This window comes from Buteo buteo, chromosome 27 (assembly GCF_964188355.1).
Source record: "Buteo buteo chromosome 27, bButBut1.hap1.1, whole genome shotgun sequence".
Classification (NCBI taxonomy): Eukaryota; Metazoa; Chordata; class Aves; order Accipitriformes; family Accipitridae; genus Buteo; species Buteo buteo.
The window spans coordinates 775,669-799,438 of NC_134197.1; the positions used below are offsets into that span (position 1 = coordinate 775,669).

Consider the following 23,770-nt stretch of genomic DNA (forward strand, 5'->3'; position numbering starts at 1 on the left):
TCACGGGGAGATTTGTGCCACTGACCCCTCGCTGTCCGGTGGTCTTGGTAGGACCAGGAGCAGCAGAAGCGGCTGCAATTCCTGGGGGGGGTGTTAGGAAGAAAAATAAAATTACTGCGGGAAAAAATTAAAACAAGAACTAAAATATCAAAACAAGCATTTAACGAAGCCCGGACGAGCCAAGACTAAACTGGGAGCGACTCCAGCTCGCAGGAAGGCAGGGTTTAGATGCACCGTCGGGTAATGACAAGGGGCGGGCTGGGGCGGGACCGGGGCGGCGGAGGCGGCGGGGCCGGGGCCGCTCTCGGCGGGGAGCGCTGCCGGAGCCGCCCGGGCGGTAGGTACGGATGGGGAGGGGGGAACCGGGGCCGGGGGGCCGGGGCCGGCCGGTCCCTTCGGCACCGGACCGCGCCGGAGGGATGCCCACCGGCGGACACCCGCGAGCATCCCTCCGGGGCGGTCCGGTGCCGGAGGGACCGGCGCGATGGGGCTGGACCCGCGTGGGTTAGGTAAAATATCATTTCCTTGTTAGTTCGGGGTTTTTCCCTCGCTTCTCGCAGCGGAGGATGCGGTTTTAAGGCCTAATACAGTTTCTAAAGGGAAAAAAAAGGGGGAGTCCTTTGTTGATTTCTTTTTTTTTTTTTTTTTGGAGGGGGAGGGGGACGGAATGAAAAACTTCAGTTTGGTCATGGGGTCTTTCTGCACTGATACAGACCCGATCTTTGCACGCTTTTGCAACAACGGTGCAGGTTTTCGAGCTGGTCGGGTGTTCTGGATGTGCGCAGTGTGCAGTCAAGTGTAGTCGTTCTTATTTAACTTCTGTTTACACGGTGTTTTCTTTAATCTCCCTTATCATGGAAGCAAACCGCAGCTTTCTGAATATATCACTGTCCCGTCACTTCCCACAACACTTTATTGTGGGAAATGTGCACCCGCCCCAGGCTGCTGCCTCCGGTGTGAGGGCAAAGGATAATCCCTCTCCGGGACATGGGCCTTATTGCAGAATAAGAGATCTGCAGGTGAGGAAGGAGCTGCTGGGTTTTTTTTTTCCCCCACTTACGTTCCAGGATTCACGTTGTTCATTGCACAAGCAGCAGAGTTAACCCTTAGCAACGTGACCTTACTGGCACGTGAGGAGTAAGGCTTGTCATCGTCCTGGGAGACAGGGACATCACAGGAACCGCAGGGTTAGGCAGGCAGGGGAGGAAAGGACGGAGCATCTAACATACAGCACAGAGTCAGGGAAATGCTATCTAAACTTCCAAACTGTAAATACTCTTCGAGTGCTGTACAGGTGCCCGTGGGGATTAGAGACCTGCAGGTGCCTGCGTGGATCAGGGTGGCGGCCGTGGGCGCCTGAGCTGGTGGCTGCCTGCGGCGGCCGCTCCCACTCACCCTTCACACACAGCAGCAAGGCAAAAAGCATCTGCTGGGCACTCTGTGACCCCGGGTGCAGGAGAGGCTTTCAGTGCTCACTGACACGTTACTGCTCCAATTTTCTCTTTTAACTGCCAACCTATAAACTCGTGATGTAATAAAAAAGTTTCCTCTAATTTGCAAAAATACCACTAAATAGCAGAAATGTCTTCTCTAGGAAAACAAGGTCTTTTCATCAGGCTCTGGAGAAGATGGCAGATGAGCAGCTGGTGATCAAAGAGGAATGACTGTTGTGTCCCCCAGTATAGAAAGTACTGAATAATTGCAGTATCAGGCCTGGTTACGTTGGAGTGGTTTTGCAGCCAAGGTACCACCCTGGAGCTTCCAGGAGCGTGCTGAGTTTTGCTTATGTCTTCATTTCATTTAAGTGGCAATTGCCCTAGGAAAACCCCAGAGGAGATTCAACACAGCCATCGTAATCATTTCGTAACGTGGGAGTCTGATCTCACCCATAAGGTGGAGGAGTTTCACCTGGGAGGATGCAGGGCTGGACTCACGGCTGCTGGGGACAGTGAGGACACCTCCTTCGCAGCACAAAGCAAAACCACATTAGAACCAGGAGCACGTAGCTTTTAGGACGGCTTTGGTCATCATGGCGATGTGGATACTGCCAGGAGAGAGGCATGTGGCACCCTGTGCACCGCAGGAGTCTCGTGTCCCTAGGGTAAACTCCTGACAGTCATTTTAGGTGACACCAGTGTGCTGACAAGGGGCAGCCCAGAGGAAAGCACGGCGGTGGGGAGGTGGCGAGGGAAGCAGCAGTGGTTCCCTGGAACCACCTGCAACGGAGACAAAGTCAGTTCTTGCCTGCACATTACAGACCAGTTCTGCAAATGGAGCAGTGTGACAATTAAAAATGCAAAGGAGAAGGAGGAGTGAGGGAGCCTAACGGGTGTGTGTTCCCCTTCCCTGACCGAGGCCTTGGAAGTGGAGCCACCAAACAAGAAATAAAACCAGTGAGTGGCAGCCGGGAGCTGCCAAACGTCTGGGCCCTCGAGCTTCACAGGCTGTATGAATAACGGGGGATTTGAGGGCAGCAGCAGGGACAGATTTTTGTAACCATGAGCCTGCCCTGCATGCCACTCGCCAGCAGGAGCCAGGCTGCGTGTGCATCAAGGGGGAAGCACCTCCTGAGCCCCCAGCCCTGATCTCCTCCTCCTCGGCTCCAGTCCCACTGTTGCCTCCGCTCCCTTTCCCCAGAGGGGGTTTTGGGAAGGGGTGACAGTTACCTGTGTACTGATGGAGGGTGAGTCTTGTCATCCCTCATTTGTCACTTGTCTGCTCCAGGTCTGGCCCGCTGATGGGAGAGAGCAGGACAGACTCCAGGCTGGCACCGAAACCAGTACCAAGCCCCCTCCGAAGAGCTACGGCATCTGAGCACTGAGCCTCTGTGCCCGTGGCAAGGAGCCCCCCATAACAGGGGCTTTGGCTTCCGATCGGGCAAGGCGCCTCACACAGAGTGGCATCCAGCAGTGAGAAAGAAATAAGAAGTCTATTCGGAAACATTCTGGAAATAAAGGTAAGAAGAAAACTATTAAAGTAAGAAAAAAAGATTGAAAAAAGTCATCCCCGTATGGTCAAGCGCAGCTTTTGCTTAATGCCATTTCTTTTATCAAATGACCATTTAAAAGCACAGCTTATGCCTAAAGGAAGAATAAACCTGGGTCCTTCACTCTGCTGTCATATTAAGACATCCCCTGTAAAACCTGTGACTGTCTGCTTGACTGTATTGCCAGCACACCTTTGTTAACTTGTTTTTTTTTAATTTTGGGCTCCGTGAGTTTCATGGCAGGGAGGGGATGCTGCAGACATCCTGCCTGAGGATGCTCTTCCAGCCGACCCCATCCCTGTCCCCATCCCTGTGCTCCCCCTGGCAGGTGCCCCACGGGGCTGTGGGACAGAGCAGCACTTACAAAGAGCAGGTGCCATAGCTTTGACATGAGGGAAAAAACCATCTTAAATCAGTTTAAAACATATCTAAAAACTAGTTTAATCTTATTTTCCACAGTGTGGCCTGAATCTAACTTAAAAATGTGAAAATGCTGCCCTTCAGCACAGGGTTTTTATGGTAGGTGAGCTGAAGAGATAAAGTGAGATAGAAGGCACTCCAAGCTTTGCTTAAAACTGATTTGGAGCTGGTCTTCCTTTTCTAGCACAGCATCATCCCCTTGCTATCACTAGCAAGCATACCATGACTTTGCAAAGAGCACTCTCAGGCTAGGTGGTTAAATGGAAATCAAGGTGGAGAACAAGTGTATCAATGACTTCTGCAAAACCATGAACAAAGTTAAAGCAGCATCAAAATTATCCATTCTGTATCTCTCACTTTACTCAGTTATGAAAGCAGAGCTTTTACTCTGTTTGTGCTCCATAACCCGTAAGTGTGTGTCTCAACATTGCCATCAGGAAAAAAAAAGCTAAAATTCAGCTTCAGGAAACAATATAAAAAGAAAAAATAACTTCTTCCAGCAATGTCAAGTTGATGAGCAACCCACAAAGATCTGTACGACAAACTGGGATCTCTCCATGGCAGGTCTCTGACGCTCAGCAGGAGCCCACGCGCCGTGTTTGGCCGGCGCAGTCTGTAAGCAGCAGAGCAAACAGGCTGCAGGGCATGTGGCCAGTCAGGTCCAGCTGGGCTGGATTTTGCCTAGTGCGTTGTAGGTGTGTTTTAAATTTTAATCTAATCTAAGTAATTTATTGGATTTCTTAAAAGGCAGAAATTATTTACTAGTTTGCCTTGCTAGTCTCTCTGGATTTAAATGCATTTTGATGATACTATTTTATAAAGCAGAGACCAGTCTTGAGACTGTGCCTTGAGATGGGTTTGTGTTCACACCTGGCAGCAGAAGGCTTGGGCAGAACGGCTGCGCGTCTTTCAAGTCTTCCCCATGGGTAATTAAGCAGAGGCTAAGGTCGTTGCTCCTGTTTTTGTTATAGTCCTGCCCAAAAGCCAGCAAGTGTCTGATGCAACGTAAGCTCCTTCTGTGAATAAACCCTTCTGCAGGCAGCTGTGGGCAAGAACCTCTGTGGCACGAGTTCACGGAGGATGAGCTGACGATGCGCTGGTGGGTTGGGGGTCCGGGGGCGTCCAGGAGGTCCGAGTCCCAGGACTCGTGTTCCTTGGGGAACAAAACACTTCCACATGAGAGTAGAGCCTGCCCTCAAATCTTGGAGGAAGCAGCTGGAGTTTCTTCTTTCCAAAGCACTCTCCCATCGAGACTTCACTGCATCTAACGTCACGCGTAATAGGGTGTGCAATGAAACCCATCATCTCTCTTTGCATCATGGACTGAGACATCATAAAATCTATTGGGTTTATACTTTTATCAAACTCTGTATACACTACTCAGGCGATTTTGCAGATCTGGCCAATAAACCAATGAATCAGTATTACCTTTTTTTTTTTTTTTTTTTTGAAAAGTAAGGACACAGTTGCTCCTGCTCCCCGAGAGCCTCTGTGCACCCTTCAGCTTCCCCTTGTACCTTCGGCAGTCTAGCTACAAATAACTTCGTGTTAATCTAGTTTCTGCATTGCTGAGTACTGCTTATTATTGACATATTGCTGTATTATTACAGCACTCATTCTTCTAGGATGCTGAGTTATACGCAGCATTAATCTTTAATTCTGTTCTCCCAGTTTAAATCTGAAAAAAGTTGTAAGCAGCTGACTTGGGTTTGTTTTGAAATCCTGCCTCAGGATATTAAGATTTAGTAACACAAATTCTCACCTTAAAATAGCAGCACAAAATGTTCTATTTACTCACAATATGAATGTAAAATATGCAGCATCCCTCACATGAGCAGTGGAAGCATACCGATAGTATCTGAAAGACAAAGGAATTTGGTGGAAAAAAACCAATCCGTTGTCCTTCCTCCGGCGGGCAGCAGCACTGAACAGCATTCCTGGTCCTGGGAAAGGTGCTGCTCATTCCAGGTCCTCTTCTCCTGCACCCTCCAATAGCCTGGTGCGCTGTAATACTTTTTACTTTTAAGAAAAATTGTCTTAAGCCCTATATTAGCTTGAAAACTAAACACTGTTAGCCTGAATTCTAGCTCAAACTAGCTCATGCGTGTACTGCTTGGTCCATCTAGCGTTGGCAAAGGTTTCAGACGATGTTACAGACGTACCAGTTGGCACACAAAACACCAACTTCCTAGAAGTTACCTGGTTAGTTATTGCAACATCTGCAGAGCCCGAGGGCCGGTCTTGGTAAGTCACAGTCAGAGCCATGTCCAGCAGGTCCAAAGTCACTTCACTCTCGTGGGGCCGGAAGGGACATGAGAAAAACATTTGCCACTTTTGGAACCGCTCAGCACAAACCTCCCCCTTGTACCTTCTCGGGAGGTGAGGGGCTCCGGGCCATTTCACTGCCACGCCGTGACCCTGCAGAACATCTGCTCTGAATTTCTCCTGGGTTACAAAACCACGGTCGGGCCATCACATTACTCCAGTTCTGCTTTGCTGACAATACAAGTGCACTTGGCAAAACACAAACCTTGCCTTTCAACACAGCTGTTTTGATGTCTTTTCTCCCACTTGCGAACAGCGGCATGAACCTGAAGAAGTACTTCGTTCGTGCGCTGCACCGCCTGCAGAAGGGCCCTGGCTACACCTACAAGGAGCTGCTGGTCTGGTACTGCGACAACACCAACACCCATGGCCCGAAGCGCATCATCAAAGAAGGGCCAAAGAAGAAATTAATCTGGTTCTTCTTAACGCTGCTCTTTGCGTCTCTGGTCTTCTGGCAGTGGGGTATCCTCATCAACACCTACCTCTCCTATAACGTCACTTCATCTCTCTCTATTGGCTTTAAGACCATGAAGTTCCCAGCAGTCACGGTCTGCAATGCCAACCCTTTCAAGTAAGTTTTTCTTCACCTAATTTACCCAGTCGTGCTTTAACACCCTCAGTTATACTGCTAGTGTAAGGTACTGTGGACCTGTTCCTGTCTCAGCTATCACGTTAGGAGCATCAGTGGACTCACCAAGTGGCAGTAAAACCAAATAAAGGAGAACAATATGAGGGCGAATGGCTCAGAGGAGGGCTCTGTGCTGTGAGTTTGCCTGGGTTTCCTTACTGTATCAGTTAATCTAATGGTGGTTGTTGCCTCCCAGCAAACTTTCCCTGGCTCAGGGAAAACTCGAAGTTCAACTCACTTGTCAAAACCAAAATCAGTCTCTTGATCTTTCCCCACAATTCCTTTCTTTCTCCTTCCTTGCCATGAACGTCCCTCTTATCGCTCACACTCCAGCCATTAAGAGCTGGTTAAACAGTAGTATCAGCTGTGAGCTGCAGTGATATAACTCCATAGTAATTTCAAAGGAGTAACTGATTTTTTGTTACAGCTGCTTTAAATTTATATCCATGCAATAGTGTAGCCCAAGACAAGATGCTTTCAACCAACACGCAGGAATTACCTTGGGGTTGTTTTTTCTCTCTGCTTGCTAGAGATGTTTTGTGTAAACTATAGTGAATTACTGAAATACAACCAATTCGGTTCTGCGCTGGCAGATTCACCACTGTAGCACTCTCTGTTTATCCTCCTGCTGGTTTTCCACCCAGTTGCAGACTACTGGGATGCCTGTGTCTGAGCTGGCCGTACTCTGCACGGAGGCTCCCGTCGTTCTGCAGTAAATCTTTCAGGCAGAGAGCTGAGGTCCCCAGGAAGGTCCAAGCCAGTGGAGTGGCGATGAGCTGCTGCACATCCCCATCACCTTGACGCTGCCTGGTAACTGCCTTTTGTCCTGCAGATACTCAGAGGTGAAGCATCTGTTGAAAGAGCTGGACAGGCTCATTGAAGCGGCGCTGGAGAGGATCCTGCAGCCTGCGCTGGGGAACAGCAGTGAGAACGCCTCGCCACCGCTCGACCTGAGGCTCTGGCACCAGATACCCCTGGTCCTCATCGACGAGCACGACAAAGACAACCCCGTCATCCTGGACATCTTTGAAAGCAACCAGGCTGCTGGGGGCAACCAAACCACTGCGGGCAACCAAACCGCTGCGGGCAACCAAACCGCTGCAGGCGACCAAACCGCTGCGGGCAATGAAACCGCTGCAGGTGACCAAACCGCTGCGGGCGACCAAACCTCTGTGGGCAACCAAACCGCTGCTCCACCTGCCCCAGCCAACACGACGTCGGAAGAAAAGAAGTACAAGTTGGCAGTGAAGCTGGTGAGAGGGGTCCCAGGGGAGGCAGCCGGGGAGGGGTGAGGAACGGCAGCGCTGGGCCCCTTGGCAGGGCTGCAGCACGATCGGCATCTCTTCCCCACCAGCTGCCTGCAGCCACTCTGCCTCCAGCCTCTGGTCCAGCCATGCCAGGGCCAGGGCCAGGGCTGGGGGATGCCCGTGCCGGTGGCACCCTCGGTACAGGGCAGTTTGCAAGTTATGGCATGTTATTTCAAGGCTCCAGGGCTGTTTGCTTGTTTTTCTGAGGAAGGCAGCACAGAGGTATTTTAAGATTTTTTAGAATTTCAGAGGGGGGTCTGATGCCCTGCAGGATACACAGCCAGACACCCAGCTGAAGCTGCTGGATTTCTGCATATGGGGCCTGCAGCAGGATCATACCCTAAATATACTTCTTCCTAAAAGAAAGGAAGCCCAGCAAGGTGCCATGTTAAGTTAGTCTGTGATGAATTTCAGGTAGCTGCATAACACCAGTGAGATCAGCACGTTCCTCATGGAAAAAGGGGCTGACAGTGCGTAGCAGCCTAGCACTGCATCGGAGGTATGGAGCGGGTCCTGCCAGCGGGTCCGTCAGCCTCTGGTGAGAGGGATGTTGGAAACACTGGGCAGCAATGGGCAGTAACCGAGACGTGCACAGCGTTGATCGGTAGAGTCTGCCCACAGCGCAGGGGACAACGCTGTACATCCTCTGCGGTTGCCCAGCGCAGCCCTGCTGCGGGCTGAGCCCAGGGCAGAGCCAGGGCAGGGGTGCTCCGTGCAGGCTCCCTGTCACCTTCACGTCTTTCTCAGATCTGGCACCCAAAATACGGGGGCCGCTGCCCCTGTCCCTCTCCTGCTGCGGTCCTCAGTGCAGTCTCACGACCCCCCACCCTCTGCTCCCACAGAGCCTTCAGGGATCCTGCCTGACCAGAGCTTGGAAGCTGGGGCAACTCCAGCCTTAAACAACTGGCCAAAAAGTGAGGGTTTCTGTAAGTTTGTGGAGGTAATGCTGGGACTGATGGAGAATGTGGCCAGCTGGGAAATCTCCCTGGGGAGGGACCCATCTGCAAGCACAGGCAGATGCGACAGCCGCCTCCACAGCTCCCGTTTGCCCGTACCTCTCCTTCCCCCGTGAGCAGCAGGCAGGGCTGGCATCAAGCCGAGCGTGCAAGGAGAAGGAGTTCGTGCCGTAGGTCCCTCCTGCCGCCCCGCGCCGCAGGACGGGCTCACACCTGCCTGCTGTGTCCCCCCAGTGCAGCCATCAGGGCTCCGACAACTGCACCTACAGGAACTTCACCAGCGCGGCGCAGGCGGTGACCGAGTGGTACATCCTGCAGTCCACCAGCATCCTCTCCAAAGTCCCGCTGCAAGAGAGAATCAGGATGGGCTACCAGGCAGAAGACATGATCCTGGCGTGTCTCTACGGGGCCGAACCCTGCAACTACAAGTAGGTGCATACCGAGCTCCCTGCCCTTTTCTGTCACACCAGGAATGGTACAGGACGCTAAAGGCATGACAGCCTCTTTCTTTTCTCTTTTTAAGGTATGTTTCAGTTAATACAGTGATTTCTGCTGGTTCTTAACTCTAACAATGTTTCCCAGAGGGTTTCTGGATGTGATCCTGGCTGAAACAGGTTCTTTTGGAATAGTGCTGCATGAGTTTCAGTTTTGGATGGGCCGTTTTGCTCATGACACATTGAGACTAACAGCATCCGTGGGACCTTCCCAGGGTTTTTAGTGATAACCAGCTGCCAGCCCAGGTGCTGAGCCAGGATACCCCTGGTGCAGCAGTGCAGCCCCCAGTTACAGCCCCCCCTCGTTTTACACAAGGCTTGGAGAAATGCCTTTTAGCCATCGTTGTTTCTTGTGAATGCCAAATTTATGTATCTAGTTTTGAGCGCACAGCAGCAGCCCAGGCTGTGAGGAGTCCTGCCCCTTCTGCAAAGAGGGCAACAGAGAATTACTGTCAAAGAACGAGATGTAACACCAGCCAAAACCTGTTACCATAGCTTAGATCAAGCAATTATTTCTCTCCTCTGTGTGACAGATGATTCCTTTCCATTCCGACAAAGCATTACCCCCAGTGGCTGTGTCTCAGTACACACCAGTACCTTGCTTTGCTTTTTTTTCAACAGTAGATTGATTGAAATTATATCAGCTGAAATTTCTATACAGGCATTCAACAAAAGAAGCAATTTAAAGTGAATCCCAGATGTAGCTGCCAAGCACCGGTTCCACCAGATGCATTTTTTATAACCCTTTAGTCCTCCTCGAGAGTCACAGTTTTATGTACATGATTCTTCCAGGAATTTCACCCAAATCTATCACCCAGACCATGGTAACTGCTACATCTTTAACTGGGGCATGGACGAAGAGGCTTTGAATTCCTCCAACCCTGGAGCCGAGTTTGGTAAGAGAGAGCTCTGCTAAGGAGGAAGGAGCTAAGGGAGCAGAAGTGCTGGGAGTTAGTTATTCTGTCTCTCAGTGGCCATTTCTGTTGGATATAACAGATTTACTATTTCTGTGTCTCTGGAGCACTACAGCAGGGAGTAACAGTTTTCTGGGGGGGGATAAGCCCCTAAAAGGGAAATGTGCCACATTAGAAACAAGTGATGTGACTACAGATGTTACTTAGCAGAAGTGTAACATCTAGATGGCCAAAATCTCTGAGGCAATGTCTGAATATTCACTCAGATATTTCCATCCTGTGCATTTGCCATCATGTGTGTTTATGCACATGCAAGGCTGACATGACAGCCAGACCCCGGCTCCTCCCCCAGGGGCAGAGATCTTTGTGCACAGTGAAAAGAAAATAGACTCTTTTTTTTTCCAAAGACCCATATTTTGATACAATTCCTGTCCTGTTTTGTTTGTTGTCCCAGGGCTGAAGTTAATTCTGGACATCAGTCAGCAAGACTATATCCCTTACCTGTCATCCGCTGCCGGGGCCAGGCTCATGCTGCATCAACAGAAGAGCTTCCCCTTCCTTAAGGATCAGGGCATCTATGCAATGGCGGGGACAGAAACCTCCATCGGTGTGTTAGTGGTATGTGTGGCATTCCTCTAGAGCAGATTGTCTGAGAATAATGTTATCTGATGGGACTGCAACCAAGTTTGTTTTAAGTCTTGGCTGAACTGGCTCAAACCAAAAGAGTCAAGGTATACACTAGCTGTGGGCTGGAACAGTTTATGGAGGCTTTTATGTAACTGTCCTGGCAAAGTGCTTTATTGAAGCCAAAATATTGAGCTCAGGTCATTGTTCCCTCTTCCTTGAGCATGTCAGAAGGTGCCTTGCTAAAACATACTGCTCCTGAACATCCTCATCTACCTCAATCCACCCTGGGGAATGGGCTGCATCTCTTTCAGCTCTGCTGCCTATGATTCTTTGATTTTTTTTCAAAGTCAGCAGGGAATACAGGAATTACAGAGTCTCTAGAAAACAGGCACCAGGGACCTGGGGAGGAGTGATAACTCCTGAAGTTTGCTGTTTTGGTCTTCTTTCAGGATGAACTGGAACGGATGGGCTACCCCTACAGTGACTGCACCAATAATGGGTCTGATGTCCCCGTAAAAAATCTCTATAGCCAGTATAATACTTCCTATTCCATCCAGGTAAAACACATTTTTAAATCAAATAAGACTGTTCAGGAAAAATTGTCAAAGCAGTTAAAATCTTTGACTAGCATGCAAGATTGCTGGCGGATCAGCAACGATGAAGTAGAAAGCATAACCCAAGTACAGGAAACTTCTCTTCTGGTAAGGAGAGGGCATCAGCAGTTATTGTTCCCTTAGCCAGGTAGGAATTTTGTTTCATTTTGAGAGGATGAAAATCATCATTTTCTCAAAAGCCAAACCACAGCAAACCTCCCCAGGATCTCTGTTGTTACACGGGACCTTGCTATGTGAGACCTACCAGCAAAGTGCTAATTTGCAGACAAAAAACCCAAATATTTTTACCTCCACATATGACCACAGTTTAATGCTGGTCCTTTCCTCATACCCTGTCACCTCGGTGCTCAGCTCCCCAAAGCGGAGGGTTCCCTCTCATCCTGAAGACCAGGCAAAACGAGAACAGGGTGCGCCTGGGACCCTCCATCCCTTAAAAACCGCTGGCTCTTCAGTTTTCCCCCCTTTTGGCTCCCTGAGCAGCCCCAGCTGCCGTCACACACCGGTCGGTTACTGCCTCGGCTTGGAGGGCAGAACCGCAGCGCCAGCCAAGGAGACCTCGTGCCCCCATCCTGCCCAGTCTCACTCCCTCCCTGCACTGGTTTCACTGGGAGGTGCTGGGGACCACTGGAGACCCAGGGTGGCAGGGTCAGGAGGCAGCTCCCTGCTTCAGTGCAGGGGAGAGCAGCTGAAATGGGCTGAAACTCCTGATAGCTTTGGCTAATGCTGGTTCCTTACTAATGTAAGAAATGCTGGGAAAATACATCTTCCAGAGTGTCCCGTTGGGAGCGTGGATCTCCCCGTCCTCCCCGGGGACCCGACCTGCTCCCGGATGGCTGCCGGCACAGCGTTAGCCCGACGCTCCTCTGCTGGCTGCCCACCTCAGCCCCAGGAGGTTGCAGAGCAGTTTTTCTCCTTTAAAAAGGGTAACTGCTCATGCCATGTCATTAAGGCAATTCATTTCTTTTTCAGCTGCGAGAATATCTTTTTTTCCCCTACAATTTCCATGCTTGGCTGAAATCTTTTAATTATAGGTAGATCAACCGGCAAGGGCTAGACTCTAGTCACTCCCCATGTCCAACAGGCTAACCCCTCTAAACTCAAGGGTGTTTTGAGCAATCGCCGTAGCTGCGTGTGCCGCTGCAATGGGGACAGCAAAACTGCTCTGTCCGCAGCAACCGCGGGCACCATCCTGCAGCACCAATGGCCACCACGGCTCTGGGAAGCTTTTGCCGAGATGTTAATGTGACGCTTTTCAGGAGCTAGGCTGGCTTCTGCTGCTTGGGGTGCGCTGGGAGACTAACAGCTATTCGGAGAGCTATTGTGCTCCGGGTTTTAGCCATGGCACTGCTCTAATGTGCACAGTAGCTCCTATTTTGTGTGCACGAGTAATATTTATCCCTGGCAGGAGAGGAAGATACAGGAGGGATTCCTCTCCTGAACACTCCTACTCTTTTTAATCCTTTTCTCTTTAAGGGAATTAAGTCATTTTTCACCCTGAAAATGCCTGCTTGTTTTGTATAGGAAATGAAGACAGACCTTTGCCTTTTCTTTGCTTTAACATTGGGATGAGAAAGTTGAGTGTTTGTAAACCTTGAAACTGTAGAAAAATATAGTGTAAACATTAAGGACTGGTTAATTTGTAACAGGCTATAACATAAGGGAGAAGCATTTCTGGAGGGTGAGATCTGGCAATAAGGAAAACATCAAAACCATTTTGGGGGTTATTTACAAAAGCCTGAAGAATACACCCCAGACAGGTGGGAGGGCTTCAGTCTAGCAGGGTTTTTTTATATTTCTGCCTTTATATAATTATAACAATTGGACCACTTTACCCTACTTTTTAAGATGCTTGTATAAGGTTTAAGCAAATACTTGAAATGATTGCATTATTACTTAAAAGTTGCTAAATGCTGACTGGGGCTCTATGTCCACATAATCCACGTCACTTCAGAGACCTCTCAGCAAAATCAGGCTTTTCCATCACTCCCTGATTGCAGTGAACTCTGTAAGCATTTTATATCACACAGAAATTCTCTAGTTGTTCTACCTAGCTGGAACTGTTAAATTTAATTATCTTTTCATAGACTTTGTTATTGCTTTGTGCACTGTTTCGTCCAGAATCCCACTCCAATCTCGGATGATTAACTTCATGCCTCACTGAGCTAATGGCAGCGCTGCAGCCTGGCTCACATGCTGCCGAAGCTGCGGCTGCAATCCTTTCAAGGAGAGAAGCAGATGCACAGATAAGATAATTCAGATTTCTAAAACCTGCTCTTTATGTTGAAGTATTTTTAGAGTCCTGGCTTTAAAGTGGAAACCAGCCCTTTGTCAGTATGTCATATAAAGCCTGGAGACAACAGCAGTGTCTATGGGTGTAGGAGAACATTTTTATTCCTTTTTGGAAACTTCATATTACTTCCACGAAGCCCTAAAATAGTTAAGAAATGAGCAGTTTCTCATGCGACTGGGAGCAGGCATTGAGGTCCCTTCTGCTCCTGCAAGGTGACTTACCCATGGGCAGCTCACAACTAGGATGTGCCTTAAAATCCCCAGGAGCGGTAGTAAAAATGCATCATAAAGAAAACCGTAACTGCAGTGCAACTCTACACATGGCAGCTTATCCACCTGCCTTGTCTCGCCATTGTAAAACCAGTGTCAGCTGCGACAGGCTTCCAGAGCGACGGTGATGCTCGGTGCACGCTGGAGGAGGCATTCGCGCAGGGATGGGCTCCAGCAGCACCCACTCCCTCTGTGGCTTCAGCCTTCTCCATGTGCGGCCACAAAAACATCTGTTCAATGCAAAAAGAGAGAAAATACCTCGGAACTGAGTGATTCTCATAGCCAGCATGGACTCCAGAGGCACAGAGGTGGGCAGGGGGGCTCAGCCCACATCTAAGCAGGTCCCTCTTCCCTTTTTCAGGCTTGCCTGCGCTCTTGTTTCCAAAATCACATGACTGAAATCTGTGGATGTGGTCACTATATGTTTCCTTTACCTGAGGGGGTAAATTATTGCAATAACGAAGATAACCCAGGTTGGGGTAAGAACATGAACAAAACTATTTGCACAGCCTTCCCAGGGTCCTGGCACGCAGGAAGGGGGGAGCGGACGTGAGCTTTATTGCTGTTGTAAATGCAACAGGTGAATGGCTTTTGCCTGTGGAACGTCTCCCCGTGGCCGTTGGGGTCAGTGCTGGGGAGAGGGGGCGAAATCTTGGTCCTGGCCACGGGCTGAGGGGCCTCAGCATCTGCGCTGCCCCAGGGCAGGGCTCTCCCAGACAGCCAGCTCCAGCCGGGGAAGGTAACGGGAGCCTCTGGGTACCAAAGGGAGAGGAAAAGGGTGACGCTCCAGGCCTCTGCGCCTCAAGAGTTCGGGTGCTGAGACAAGCTGGCCCGGGCAGGGGCGATGGGCTCCTGCGAGGAAGCTCACAGGCAGGCAGAGGCCGGTGAGCCGGCTCTGCGTGGGCAGCTCTGGCAGGCAGCCGCCCTCCTACCCCTGCCACTGGCCAGGGCTGTGCCAAAACCACTGCCATCGGGCAAGCTAACCCTATAGAAACTGTCTGCAGAAAATTAAAATTTATTTTTAATTTATTATTAAATTGTCTGACCGCTTTGCCTGAGTTTCTCAAGGAAAGGAAGGTTAGAGGGGAAGACAGCAAACTTGTGCAGCAGGTTCATACCTAAATATTTATTTTATTAAATGAAACTGATATAACCCAGTAAGCAGGGTCCTTATCTAAACAGGTGCTTTGATTTTTTGTTTTCACCAAACAGCATATTGCTATTCATCACTGAGATCAAGTATAACACACAGACAGATTTGTATTGACTCTTGTAAGGAAACGTGCAAGTAAGTACCCTAAGCCATTCCTGGCAGCTGTAAAGGTGGAGGGGATCCTACATTTTGTCTCCCATCAATTCTGACCTTTCTAAAATGGGAGCAAATCACACGGGGCTGCTTTTCTGCATGACACCTGAAGTTCCAGTGACTTCAGAGAAACGGGATCCTCTGTACTAATGCTCTCCTTTCCTCTCTCCAGCGACACACAGTATAAGATGACCATCTCCATGGCAGACTGGCCCTCTGAAGCTTCAGAGGTAACACTGATTTCTTGTTTTGAAACATACATTAATAATTACCTGTTCTTAGCCACATGAATCACTCGGTATTTTCAGAGCTAATGTCCAGGTAGCAAGTGCCTCTTTGCTAAATTACATATTTTCAGCATGCAAACAAGCAGCAGCACTGGGGCACGTGCCCGGAGGAGGGATTCCCCCATGGCAGCTCCTCCTCCCCGAGCACTGGTTCGGGTCTGCAGCACACTTGCTTCACCCGCTTACCGGGGGGCTGGAGGCTGCCTGGGACAGAACACAGGACCGGGATTTCATGCTCTTTCAGGACACCCAAAACCAGAGCACCCTTTGTACAGTGTGAGGGTAGGCTGAGGCAGAAGGATGAGATAACACCTCATGGGCTCCCTAAGGAGAAATGAATACTCCGTTTGGATCAGGCATTACATGCTAAAGACTAGCCAGTGTCAAACTAAGTGTGCAGCCCTACCTCTCGGTACCCACGTACACTGCAGGCCTTTGCTTGCATGACTGTTCTCTCCAGATGACTCTTCATTGTGTAGTATTCCCACAGCATCACAGATGAATGTACGGCATCTTCCTCCACACAGGCAGCATCCCCGAGCCATACCCTGCTAAGTACGGGATGTCTCATGACTGCATTGGTTAGAATCGATTTCGAAGGAGATTTCCAACGCACGTCCAATTTATCCTAGCACGTGGCTGCCAAGGACTTTGCATGTATCCCCTACAGAAGAACTTCATTTTTATAATAGTAATATTTAATCCTGAATTGGTAAAGCTGCAGCCAGTGTAACTTGGCTATCGCAGCATGAGTGCACTTGAGCAAAGGCATCTACAACTTGCCAAACATAGGAGCTATGGATGGGTAAACAGGCGTCGCCTCCTGTCCCAAGCTCCTGGTAACTGCCATTGCCTTGCTTGAAGCACACCAAACCAGTGACTTACAGACTCGCACCATTGAAGCAAAATGCACCTGCAGCCCCAATGGACACTTGACATCATCCATGGATGCAACGTCAGACCTGGTTGAGGCAGCGTGGGGAGATGCTGTAACCCCCAAATAACCATAGAGTGGGAGCGGGGTGGATGACACTGGTTGAACACATTACTCAGTATTTTCCCATGCTTTTAATCCAGAAGAGCTGGATTAAAACAGGACTAGTCAGGACTATGTGACTCCCTTGGGTTCCTGCCCCAGCAGGTGCCCAGTGAGGATCCTTCTGCTCGGTTCTCAATAAATTTTGATTTCCTAGGACTGGATTTTCCATATTCTGTCTTATGAAAGAGATATGTCAACAAATGTGACTCTGGACAGGTAAGTGAAAAGAACAACCACTTTATCTTCTCTTTTGAGCCTGTTAACATTAGATTAACATGAACCTTGGCGATGGGCCAGAGCACACATGTGCTAATGGAACGGGAGGACAAGATTTGGCACGTGTTTGCCTGGAAGATACATAAAGCAAATCTGAAATGTACTTCATGCATATCCTCTACTCTCTACAATGTCAAATTGGGTCAGACAAACTCAAATGTACAGTTAACTTAAAATCAGCATTAACAGCAGCACCTCTAATCAGTTGCATGTAGGAGTCTGGAAGCTCTGAAGCTGTGAACTGGCTGGGCCCAGCTCCTGGATCGTAACATTCACCCCTTTATACTTACATCTGAATCTGCCAACAGCAGCAGCAGTAGGGGGGGATGCACCAAAATTAGGGTAACTGGTAAGTTACCCTTTGAGAACCTAAACCCTGAATTAGGGGGAAAAGAGGAGGGCTTTTCCCCAAGGAAAAAAAACCTGAGAGAAGCAAGAAATAGTTTCACAGCTATTGGCTGATCTGTACACATTAAGCCCCCTGTAACACAGTCCATCGTGATGCAGCCGCTCTGTCTGTGCAGAGGAACATGAGGTGCAGGGCATTGAAGAGGGGCCATGGCCCCTCTAGACCAACCAGGGCAGTTGGGAAAAACAAAGCAAACAGCCCCAGAGAAGCTTCCAGGTACCCAAGCCCTTCTTTAGGAGGAACTTCAGAACCGTGTCTCTCTTCCCTTCGCAGTCAGTGGCACTTTTTAACTTCTTCCATGTGCCAGACAGAAGTTTCAGTGGGCACTCGTGAGCAGCTCCGGCCAGGCTGTGCGCAGCCCTTCCCGTGGGCAGGCGTTGGAGCAGAGACACGGGATGCCCACAGCCCGGCTCCGCGCTGAGCTGCTGTTTGTCCCTTACAGAAACGGGATCATCAAGCTGAACATTTACTTCCAGGAGTACAACTACCGCACCATCTCGGAGTCTGCCGCCACAACGGTGAGTGCCCACCCCTGCCCTTCTGCCCGGCGCTGCAACGCGCTGCGAGCGGACGCAGAAACAAGCCACCCTGGATGCACAGGCAGGGCTCGGCTCCTCGGGGCTGATCAGCCCTGTCCAGAGATGTTCCTCACCGGGATAGTCTGCCAAGCCCTTCGGTGCTGCCGCTTCACCCATCCGCTGCGAGGAAGCGGACAAAGCCGCCTCCACTGTCCGGTTTGCAGCCCCCGGTTCGTTCCTACTCTCCACCTCCCGTCCCAGTCGCCAGTGCGGGGCAGGGCACTGGGACGCAGCGCCGGGGAGCGCAGCCCCTCCAGGGCAGCACCCGCAAGGCGAGGGACTCGGCAGGCAGGTCCCGGGGGCAGGAGGGGCAGCGGCATCGGCCGGCTCGGCACAGCACACGGGGTGATCGGCGGGGGCTGATGAGGGACGGGGGTCCGCCGCCTCAGCTCGCTCTGCTCCCCTCCCCGCAGATCGTTTGGCTGCTGTCGAGCCTGGGAGGCCAGTTCGGGTTCTGGATGGGGGGCTCGGTGTTGTGCCTCATCGAGTTCGGGGAAATCATCATCGACTCGCTGTGGATCACCGTCATTAACGTGATCAGCTGGTGCAAAGGCCTGAAGCAGAAGCGGGCGCAGGCGCGGTACCCGGACGCGCCCCCGACGGTGTCGGAGCTGGTGGAGGCTCACACCAACCTGGGCTTCCAGCACGAGGACGCGGGTGCCCTCCCCAGGGACGAGGCGCTGCCCCCCGAGCCCGGCACCCCCCCGCCCAACTACGACTCGCTGCGTGTGCAGCCCCTGGACGTCCTCGGTCCCGACAGCGATGCAGAAACTGAGTAAGCAGCACGCCCCGGCACCTCCCGATGGCAAGCTGCCATCGCCGTGCTCAGTTTGTCACTTGCTGAGCAATCTCCTACTCTTTATCGAAATTAGGAAGGAACTAAAAAGCCCTGGCTGTGCTCCCCTCCCTGACGGTTCACTGTGAAGGAGCTCTATCTAATAAACCCTGTAATAAACCTTATAGAGTTGGCATTCAGGCTCTGGCTTGTATACATCACTATTGCTATATAATCATAAGTCACCGTTTCTTTTTAACATGTGGGTGGGAAGCACGTCCTCATGAGAAGAGCGGGGTGGTGGCAGCCCTGGGGGGCTGCAGCCGGGGGACGAGGCAGGGCTGCGGCAGCGCTGGCAGGGAGCGGTGAGGCAGAGGGTGCTGGGGGGGAGCCCAGGACGTCCTGACGGTGGATGCATGGCCGTGGCCTGGGGGATGCTGAGACACGGCACCCTGTGTGCTGCAGCTGTGCTGCATCATGGGTGGGACCCTCAGGCTGGGACTCAAGCTACTTTTGACTTCTGAGGTTGCAGTATTTCCACTGCTAAACAACTACAACGGAAACAGAGTGAAAGAAAACCATTCCCTCTGCTTCTGGAGCCCGCGAGTGCTCTGTTTGTGTTTGCTGCTCAGGGTTTGTTAATGCTTACGCCACAGGTGGGGACGGCTGTTAATGTGTGTCGGAGATAAACACTCCAGCCTCCAGAAAGATTCAGGTGTGGGGAGGAAGGGCCAGCCATTTAACAGTACCACTCTTCGCAATAAATAAATTAATTTAAAAGTTGCCTTTAAGTTTCCCGTTGGCAGTGGGTGCAGTTCAGTGCTGTCAAAAGGCTGATGGCAGCAGCCTGCAAGAAGAGGGGGTGCTGGGCTCACCCCGATGTGAGGGTGGCCGGGGGGTTGGGTGGTCCCCATGGGGGTGGGCTGAGTGGGGCAGCGAGTTTGCCTGGCCCCTGCCCCCGGCTTTCCCAGAAGCCCATCACAACCCACCAGAACCTGCCTTACTGAAGTACTTTTGCAAAACTTCAAGAGGAAACACGATTGTCTAGGTAAATCACGCGACTGGGAACCTGATGTTCTGGGCACAGCGCCCAGCACAGTGCGAGCGCAGGGAGGTGGGGGCAGCTATGGCGGCAAGGGGGGTCCACGGTCCTTCTCTGCTTGAAGCTCTGCAAGCACAGGGTGCTCTGGGTGCAGAGCTGCCTGCGCAGAGCTTGCTGAGGGTCTCTCCATCTCCCCTCAGCGGTGATGGAAGTGGTGGGTCTCGTTGCTGATGACCACCACCAGCAGGACCAAGGAACTGGGGGACGATGTGCCCGGTGAGATGCTGCTGGCACGCGGGGGAAATTCTGTGTTCAAAATTCATTGAAAAAGTCAAACCCTTAATTACTGGTGTACAGCTGGTCTAATGCTGCTGCTATACAGTTACAAGATAATAATGCGTAGAATACCTGCAGTCTTAATTTCATAAGACTTGATTAATGAATTTTTTAAATTTTATGATTAGCTCCAAAAGTAAGGGCAACTTAAATAAAGTTTTGATTTTCTATTACTTCTGATACCTGAATTTTTACAGACATTTTCCAATTTCACTTGGTGATGGTAAGAACAAGAAGCTTAACCACTTTTTTAAAATTAAATTCAGGTTCTTAAACAATGAAATGGCTTTAGAAATCACATGCTCAGCCTGTTTGGGTTTTCCGCTGTTGAGAAAGAAGGGTGAGGATCAGGAGAGTTTGGTGTGTATCTGTGGTGTGCTCCTTCACATCCTCCTGGGTTTCAGCTCAGTGACTGGAGTCCCGCCACCTCTTGCTCAACATGTGTGGGACACTCAAAAATGGGTAAGTTAACAAATCCTACAGAGTCAGACATTAGAGCCAATTTAGAAACCACGCAAAGGTTTCACTATTGCTTCTTCATCAGTACTTCAGCAACCCACCTGGCCGAGGCTTTTGATTCTGACAGTGCCCAGACACCGACGTAACAGGAAAAACCTGCACCAGGGGCACATGCAGAACAGCCTTTCCTTGGGTTCACCCTCCTGGCAGCCCACGGTTCATGGACCTCCCGAGCCGGAGGCTACATTTGTTTTAGTTGCCACAGCTTGAAAATCAGGAGAGAAGGAGGTTACTTAGAAGCTGACGCTATGCCACTTCGCAGAGCAGTTTCATTTGCAGAACTTCCTACTCATTCCACCAACTAGTGCTTTAAAGGCCTTTTAGCATTTGGAACAATTCCTCCAGAAGTTTTGCCTCAGAAATGACATATGACTATCTTTTATACATTAAGCAAACAACAGACTTGCTACACTTCACTAGGAGAAGAGGGAGATGACACTTTCATCCTTCAGCACCAGATTCCTCCTGAACTGGAACAGTTAAGCGACGACTCCGCACACAGAATTCATCCCTCACCATCAGCCTTCCTGGGCTGGTGAGCAACCATACCTGCCTCTGATCTTGATTGGGATGAGAAGTGGGAAAATAGGGGTAATTTACAGTCATCTGCAGCCAGAGAATACTTGAATTAAAAGATATAAGGAACAAAAATCCAGATTCAGGGAGCACCTTCTTAACAAGCCCACATGCTGCCCCCAGCCCCTTATCCATCAGCTGGTTCTTGTTTGCAAGAGCGAACAAACAACAGCTGATGAACACGCTGGTCTGTGAGGAAGCCATCTAACCCCGGGTATGGCGTGAGCTCAGCGAGCACATAAAACCAACCAGAGCAGTGACAGGGCAGACAAGAGGCAGTTAGACACTTGTAAAGACAGAAGAATCCAGCTCTTACAAGTTGTCCTAGACTTTTCCCGCCTGACTCCTCATTTCCCTTCTCCGTAAAGGGATGCTTCCCTCCCTGAGCACCATACAGCCTCCGTCACCAAAAAGAAGAGTTCTTGTAAAGTGACAGCACTTCATCCCACATCACAGCCAAGCTGGAAACAAGCACCTGACACCCATTCAGCGTTCAGTGCGTGCACACAAGCCAATACATGACAAAGACCTCCAAACGATTTTGCAACAGTGAAAAGACACTGCTCCCTCCAAAAAAATCCAATAGAGCAATTTGCTTAAAACACTATGAAAGCTGAGAACAAGAACCTGGGCATCTATTCCCACGCTCTCACCAACACTGTCAACATCACTTCCACTAAGTCCAGTCGTGTGGAAATCCAAATAGCTGTTCAAACAGAGATATGGCAAAGGGACATCAGATGCTTTTCTGTAGGGCAAAACGATCGCCCTGAGCCTGCTCCTTGTGCTGGTGAAATGGCAGTATCTGCAAGGAGCTCACTGCAACGAGATGGGCTGCAGAGAGAGGGGGAATGCAGAGCTGTTTTCCCAGGCTAGCCCTCTCCATGGCACTTTGAAACGCAGCACCTTGGCTGCTGGCATCCTGAGGTGGGCAGCAGGTCTCGGGCTGCAGAGCTGGCAGGGCAGTCTGCACCCTCCAGCTCCTCACACCTTTAGCCCCGGCCAGGTACTCCCCCAGGACCACTTGCCCTGTGAAAAGCAGTAACAGCAGGCAAAGCACAGCGTCAAAAATCCTCACCTTCTAGTGACAAGGCAGAAGGATGGGAGAGGTACAGTGAGATTCACCTGTCTCACACCAAGGGTAAAGTGGAACAGCATGTTCTTTGGCAGGACACGGACAGTTTACTATTCCGGTTACTGCTGGTTTATAGAGGGCGTCTGATGACTAATAGAAGTGGAAAGTGTCTCAGGTACTTGACTTCAGCTCTTTACCAGCTTGGCTCTCTCCTCCAAATGAACTGATTGCAGATAAGCATATGTGCGCAAAGGGTTTTTTTTCTTGCTGCAGCAGCAATGCAGCTGCTGGAAGACTCAGTTGAGCACTGCACAGGACCAGGCACAAAGCTCTCCAGAGGAAAGGCTTCACAAATCGCAGCCAAACAAGACACCTGAGAAGTCCCAACTCAATACAGTAGCAAATTTCCAATTCATTTGGGGATCTTTTAATAGACTTTTCATACTCTGAAACTAAAGAGGAAATATCTAACTGAAAACCTTGCCAAGAAAAAAAAAATAATCCAGTAAACACATTTTATTTCCCTGCTCTGAAATTCTTTTAGGTGCCAAAATTTGTAAAACCCCAGAACTGTTTATAAAGCACCTCTGCTCTCCTCACCTCCCCAGACTGCAGTGAAACATCATCAAAGTCCAGCTGAGAACAGCAAAGGAATCCAATTTCACTGAAAAAATACACCACTGGTAAAATATAAGCCTGTATCAGCACATTACATGTGTGCCCAGAGGAGAGACAGCTTTGGCAGCCGTGGCAGCTACACGCACAGCCACCCAGGGGAGAACATACCAGGCTAATGAGTCCCAAAAGGAGAACCACAAATGCAGCAACACTGGGACAAGAAATGACAGCTGTCCAAAAGACAGAGGTTGTCAGGGAAAAAGAAAGCCAGACAAAAAGCAAAGACAGCAGAAAGATTTGTGGACCAAGCTAAACATGGATTAGAGCAGCCTGAACCAAGTTAAGGAAAGAAGAGACAAAGACATGGACACTGGGAAAAGAATTATTCCCCCAAGGCATCTGGTGGTAAAATGGAGAAAACTGCAGAAGTAGATACAGATAAGGGGAAGAAAGATGTTTTTTCCTCTCCAAATCAGAAGAGTGTGCATGTGGGGTGTTACCCAGCAGCGTCTGACACAGCTGGCATTCCAATTTTGGGACTCTCTGTATTCCATCCAGTTTTCTCCTAAGAAAAAAAGCTGTGGGAGTGTTGGAAGCACACTTAGGCTAGATGAGTTGTTTTACAAAGATCTATATACCAGGCTTTAATAAATTTTACAAGAAAGCAACACTTTCATTAAATTTCTTATAAACTCCATAGTTTTCAGTAGAATACATTAATCACACAAGGAACAACCTACAAAACTGGTTTTATTCTCAGGGTTGAGCTTGATCATGCCTCATCTACTAATTGATGAGACTGTCTTCCTCACTTTGTGAATAATGACAGAGTTGAGCAATGATGATTGCCCCCAGGTAGAAAAGCTTCCAATCAGTCGATCTTTGTTGCACCTACCCCATAATTTTAGATTCAGAATTGATTAAATTTTCTGAAAAAGCCAGTCATCTCACCGCCATGAAGCATGAACTCTCCAGCAACCGGCAGAACATTTCTAGTCAGAAGCCAGCGCTGCTCAGTCTACTCAAGGTCATCCAGACAGTTCTTGGTAAATTAGGCTGTAGGACATCTTTCCTTATTTCTAAGGATGGAAAAATGGAGCAAGC

The 23,770-nt window shown here is 49.9% G+C and overlaps 1 protein-coding gene across 1 annotated transcript; it reads left to right on the plus strand.

Annotated features, from left to right (window-relative positions):
* The first annotated feature begins 303 nt into the window (after nt 1-303).
* On the plus strand, nt 304-19,421 carry SCNN1B (sodium channel epithelial 1 subunit beta). The gene is made up of 14 exons (XM_075058745.1): nt 304-337; nt 2,725-2,956; nt 5,988-6,302; nt 7,192-7,612; nt 8,857-9,050; nt 9,909-10,012; nt 10,485-10,648; nt 11,107-11,214; nt 14,192-14,309; nt 15,043-15,118; nt 15,309-15,366; nt 16,617-16,678; nt 17,590-17,665; nt 18,139-19,421. Exons 3-14 carry the CDS (start codon nt 5,992-5,994, stop codon nt 18,502-18,504), a joined length of 2,058 nt encoding a protein of 685 aa, XP_074914846.1. The 5' UTR covers nt 304-337; nt 2,725-2,956; nt 5,988-5,991; the 3' UTR covers nt 18,505-19,421.
* The last annotated feature ends 4,349 nt before the right edge of the window (nt 19,422-23,770 follow it).